Source organism: Cupressus sempervirens, chromosome 6, assembly GCF_028749045.1.
Source record: "Cupressus sempervirens isolate cs-2001-9-10 chromosome 6, ASM2874904v1, whole genome shotgun sequence".
Classification (NCBI taxonomy): Eukaryota; Viridiplantae; Streptophyta; class Pinopsida; order Cupressales; family Cupressaceae; genus Cupressus; species Cupressus sempervirens.
Window position 1 is genome coordinate 252,080,041 of NC_143123.1, and position 6,158 is coordinate 252,086,198.

The 6,158-nt window shown below is 32.5% G+C and overlaps 1 protein-coding gene across 3 annotated transcripts; it reads left to right on the plus strand.

Moving 5' to 3' along the window:
- The first annotated feature begins 1,332 nt into the window (after positions 1-1,332).
- LOC149552195 (C4-beta,C20-epoxidase-like) lies at positions 1,333-5,865 on the plus strand. Of its 3 annotated transcripts, none has more exons than XM_089787695.1 (5): positions 1,333-1,518; positions 1,627-1,852; positions 2,119-2,799; positions 4,436-4,754; positions 5,217-5,865. In XM_089787695.1, exons 3-5 carry the CDS (start codon positions 2,231-2,233, stop codon positions 5,430-5,432), a joined length of 1,104 nt encoding a protein of 367 aa, XP_089643821.1. In that variant the 5' UTR covers positions 1,333-1,518; positions 1,627-1,852; positions 2,119-2,230; the 3' UTR covers positions 5,433-5,865. The 3 variants fall into 3 exon arrangements, with proteins under 3 accessions (XP_089643821.1, XP_089643824.1, XP_089643822.1); XM_089787698.1 differs by having other exon boundaries at positions 1,390-1,518; positions 1,632-1,852; XM_089787696.1 differs by lacking the exon at positions 1,333-1,518 and having other exon boundaries at positions 1,824-1,947.
- Positions 5,866-6,158: the final 293 nt, after the last annotated feature.

Consider the following 6,158-nt stretch of genomic DNA (forward strand, 5'->3'; position numbering starts at 1 on the left):
TTCTACAAAAAGAATCTTACACATTGTTAATTTATTTTTTAGATCTTCTCCATCTAGTTAATAAAAAATGATTTGAATTTTAGCATTTTAATTGTAGATTCATTTTTTAAAGAAGTAGTTGTCTCAATCCTAAGGTGATAGTAATGAAAAAATTCTTAGCTAATACATCTTAGTGAAATAACAAGATTTTATCTTTTGTATATTAAATATGAAATTAAAAAAAATAAAATAATAATAATACTAATTAGAAAACGATAACATCAAAGTTACAATTCAATACTGAAAAAAATGTTGGGTGTATGATTTTATAGACACATTTTATGTAATACCACTTGGTGGTTTTCTCAAAATTTGTCTATATAACAACAAGCACTTGAGTAGTTAAGGTTGGCTAGCCTATTAGCTATGGCTGATTGTGCATCTCTTCTAGGTTAAATATGTGAAGGGATGGAGTGTGGGTTGAGACTTGTGGCTATATAATTCTCATTTTCTTGTTTAAGCATGTGCAAATAATGAGTTTGGCATTTTATAACTTTTGCATGGAGACTTTGAAAATATACTGTAATATTTGTAATGAGATAATACATTAAATATTTGAATGCTTGTAGCAGTTGAAGTTTTTTCTTAAGGAATTCTTCAAGGTATATTTGATATATCTTTTCTTTATCATCATAGATATAAAAAAATTGTTTGTGTATTTTGTTATTATTACAAAATTTCTTTCATTAAATCCACTTGAAAAAAATGACATTATATTTTGAATAAAATAGAAAAAAATCCATCACAATTGCCAAAATCCAAAGAGCCAAACATAAAAAGAATTGCATTGCTTTTTAAATAAAGAGGATAGGTTTGAACGCAAGCCCCTTTTCCCATTCTTGTATGATGTGCAATGGACCCTTCCCACACTATAAGTAAACCAATATCAAACCCATGACATCAACTTGCTAAAACAATTGTCCAAACCCAAAAAGCTAATCTTAAAAAATTGCATAAATTTTTTATATCAAAAAAGTAATCAATAGATTTAATAGTGAGATGCCTTTAACTCTTTTAAACAGTGTACACTAGACCCCTCACCACATAACTCACTACCTCAATTCACTTAACAACCCAAACAAACACATCTAAACATTGTTTAGAAATTGTGTTAAACTTGGCTACCCATATGCCACTCCTCAATCCCATAGACACTACCCCTTATAAACCTTACTAAAATATTTAATTTCATTTTTTCAACACAATAACCTAAACTTATTATTATTAAAATAATAATAATAATAATAACAAAGGATTCTTAAAAGAAAAAGAGTGATGAACATAGCAAAGTTGTCCTCATGGGAGTGGGCCTCCAAGTGTAATAAAACAAATGAAACATCATAATAATCATAATTACGGATCTTCAAAACACTCAATCTCATGGGATGTCTGAACTGTAAATTAATGATCCGCCATGGCCAGCACCAAACATGTCTTCCACGCCAATCTTCACTCGATACCTGCCTGGGCCACACGCAGGTACATTTATTTCCTTGTAAAATTCTCGGAGGAACATATCGACCCCACTATTTGGTAAGATCGCTTCTGAGAATAATGGATTTCCTTCTGCTTTTCTTGATTCTGCAGAGCAGGTCAAAAGTAGTCTTTTCCGGGACTGGCAGATGAAGTAGAAAGATTCATGGTTTCTTCTCTTTTTCCCCCTTGGAAGAGCTGGTGACTGCCCACAGCACAGTCCGCCATCATCATGATCGCAAGCAGGATGGGCCCTTCCCTGCCCCCACTGCAAATACTGAATACATTACGTCGATTCTCGGTAAATCGACATATTTGCTGGATGATCATACGATTTCGGGTGCGAAATCCAGGCTTTACAATTTTTTAGGCTGCAAATTCTAGATTATTTTCCTTTTTTTTTGGCAAATACTGAATAAGCTACTTCGGTTCTCGGTAAATCAATACATCTGCTGAAAAATTAGACGATTTCAGAGCAGATTTAGTCTTTATAATTGTTTTGATGCAAATTTCAGTTTTTTTTCTTTGCACATCAAATTTCAGTTATATTAATTTTATTTGAGTGCGAATGTCGAATTTTCTCATTTGTTTGTGTGCGAATATCAGTTTCATAAGCTGTTCGGGATCTGTCTCATCATAACCGGCGTGCTACTTGATCGGAAAGGGAAGCCATGGATTAATAGGAGTATTAGGGTTAGAGAAAATTTAGGGTTTGAAGATGAGTTGCGAGGGCACAGAGCCGCCGCCTCAGACGCCACAGCAGCAGAGAAATGGCGCATTTCGTGCGCCTCCACCGTCGCCTATCGCAACAGCTCAGGGAATAAAATCAGCAGGCGTGAACAATGAGATTCTATCGGAGTTCCTGGAGCACACACTTCGAATTCCCGAGCTCAGTTTGCCCGAGCCCTTGATTCCGTTTCGTGATCTGCCCGCGTTTGATCTGCTTTCGGTTCGTTCACGCGAGCAGCGCAAGGCCACAGGGAGGCGTTTGGTCCAGTCGGCGATTGAAATCGGGTGTTTTCAGGTCGTCAATCATGGCATTTCGCGGGATCTCACGGAAAGAGCAGAGGAACAATCCAGTCGCCTCTTTGATCTTCCCGTGGAGAAGAAACAATTGATTGTTCGATCTGATCGGTCTCGGTTTGGATTCGAGCACATCGATGTCGAGGGGGATGATGCAGCGGAGAGGAATTTGAGCTTGCAGCAATCTTTCTGGGTGGATCAAAATGACAATTCCATGGAAAAGATCATCCGAAATGCTTGGCCAGAGGGGTTCGAAAATTTCAGGTATAATAACTAATGAATGTCCTTACCATGCATATTTTTCAATTTTCCTACACAGTAATGAAATAGGACTATAACGGATTTGTCAGTCAGGTTTCAGTAGCATATGCATTAAGGTTTAATTTGGTAAAGATGGTTTATTTGGAATCATACTGATTGATTCATCCGTAATTTTAGATGAAATTTTAAATAGATGAGATAATTTCAGATGAAAAAAGTTAAACAAATCAAAGCTTTAAGTATGCTGTTTAAACCAAATCTTAATTATTTAAAATGTCTGTGGCATTCATTATATTTTTCTGCATTGTATTTGTTAGTCAGTTTTTCTTTCAACAAGATCCTGCTGTGAGTGCGATTTGAGATGAGATTTAGATCAAATCACTTTCATCTAATTTTTTTTTCCACAACCATTTTATGCTATTGCAGCATGTAAACTGTCTTGAATTAATGTGATTCATTCGGCGTTTTGAAGCACTCTCGCTGATTCATTGTTTCCTTTTTCTGATTTGATAATCGCTCTAACGGAGAGTGATTGGCGGCAAAATAAAATAAAATTATGTACTCAGTTCAATCTGAAAGTTTACTTACTGTATTTTATGAAAGCTTCTACCAACCTTTTTATAGAAAATATATATTTAATAAATAAATATTTCTTAAAATTCATTATCATTATATATAAATTTATAAATATTTATATATAATTTATTAATTTTTTTATAAATAATTATTTTAATTCGATCAATCTTTTTCAGTAATTGTTTAATATTTAAATTATTTGTATAAAGAACAAGCGACTAAATTGATTTAAATAGGAATGAAAAGAAGGCATTTCTTTCATGTTTTAAAAATAAATCATTTAATATAACTTATGTATACAGTATTATAATAATAATTTAAACTGGTCTTAATTATAATTTATTTTTATGATTAAATTGTGTACAATTTTTAAATATAATTTGTTTTGTTAGTGCAATGACAATTCAGTCATTTAAGTGTAAAAAATTAGTTATTTTAATTTGACTGAAATTGTACTATTGATTAATATGAAAAAAAAAATATTTAGAATTATAAAATATATACTACTAAATTTTATTCAAAAATTGTACTTAAATCATATTAATAAAATATAGATCAATATTTTATTAATTGAAGACATAAATTTTTTTACAGTTCATAATATTAGTTTAAATTTTAAAAATTTAACTGTTAATATATTTTTATATTAATATTTAGAATCATATCTTACTAATTAAAAAATGAAAAATTCTCACAAAACATTTTGAGAACTAAATAGGACTTTCCGTTGAATAGATATATAAGCTCCATTCACTGCAAAAACATTTTGCTATCAGCGCTTCAGAGCTTACCAATTTGTTTTTCAGCTCTCTATAATAGTACATATACACAAGATCGCATAGGTTCAGGTTGCATATGTTTTGCTTCATAGATTTCTTTGGTTTCTGATCTTCAAATCACCTTGCTGGGGACATTAGTTTTTCTGTTTTATGCTGTGTACTCAAACCTTCACAGTCGCACATTCTTGGTCACCTGTAGATGCTAGACACTGCTTTTTATTTGAGTTTGAAATTTTTATCCACATTTTTAAAACTGACATTTTGAAATACCCATTTATTTTCAGCCACGCAATTTCAGAATACACAGCTGCACTGGAGAAGATTGCCTCTGAGGTTCTTGAGGTCATATATGAGAATTTAAGCCTTGATCCATATAATCTGAAGGAGCTTCTTGGAGCTGAAAATTCATCATTGCTATGCTTGTATGGTCACGAGGGTTCATATAAATCTCCCTCTTCTGGTATCTGCCATTCACATTCCCATGTTTTGAGCGTGCATCATCATAAGGGCCCGTCTTCATTCTATGTCTACGCTGATCGGGGTTGGACAACATTCACTCTCAAGCCCAATACCCTCGTCATCACAATGGGCAATATCCTCAGGGTAAGTAATTCATTTCATCTATGGCAGTTTGTCACTCTAATTATAAGCATATGAGCTCTATTAATATTTTTCTTTTTCATATGTTAGGCATAAATATTCTAAATTGTAGTTAATTTGGGTGGTTTATTTGGAATTATACTGATTGGTAGACTCTCTACAAGAGAAGAAACTGATTTCAGATGAGCCATTTAGATAATGTTGAGAAGAATTAGTAATTAAATTTGAGCAAATGAACTTCATTAGCAATCGTTTCTGAACACTTTTAGTTTTGATTTGTTTAGATGGTTCAGCTGAAATCACATTAATAGTTGAATTATAAATGTAATTTCATTAATAGTTGAATTATAAATGTAATTTCAGATAAACCACCCACATAAATCAAAACTTACTGTATACTATTTAAGCCTGACCTTAATTGATTGTTTGATGGGTAAAGCTTTGGACATTTTGGTGCTTGTGTAGGTATGGAGCAATGGACTCCTAAAATCTGTGCTAGGCAGAGCAGTTACCCCTGGTGATAAACATTTCATTTCAATGGAATTTCTCTTTTCACCGCCATCAAACATCTGTAGATATAGATCGGTTGGCCAACTGGTAAAAGTGTCACTAGTGGATCAATTCTTGGTAACAATAATACTTATTCTCCTGTGGAACTTATTTAGTTGCCTGAGAACCTGAGTTCTGAAATGGTAGAGCTCCTAAGGCTCAGCACAGTTTGCTTTCAGCCACAGTTCTTCACTTGAAGAAAAAGAGTATCTTCCAACTGGTCATTGCTAAACTATATATGGTTTAGAACTGATTGACCAAGGAAGAATGTCATTCTCCATCAGATTGTGACCCACTCAAGTTTCTTTGTAGCTATTTTTTTCTATTTGACCACCTGTCTTGATTAATGTAAAGCTCTGTACATAGTGCTCTGGTAGACTGGTTTTTGATGTAGCTTTTTGCATCTATAGCTATCTTCGGCATATTGTTAGTACAGTGTAAGCTTTCCCGCTTGTATACCATTCCAAAAGAGAAGTTGAACAAGAGGTTTTCCCAAAATGAATTCCCATTCAAAACATAAATGCTTGTGCAGCGATGAAATATCTATTATTTATATTTATTGTTTTAGGCGGCTTCAAAAAACATTCAGTCATATACCACCCAAGTTTTACTAACTGTAAAGAAAAATCTCTCTATGTCACTCAAATTAATTAAAACTATTTAGAATATTAATTATTATATGGTTAGAGACGGTAAAATGTATAAAATAAGGATCATATTTAGTTTTCATTAAAAAATGAAGTATGAAAAGTGATATTTTATTTAACAATTTATCATATTTTGAAAATATAATAATTTTAAAGTGATATAAACTTAATTCTTTATTTGAGAAGAAGTATAAATAATGATTTGTTGTCT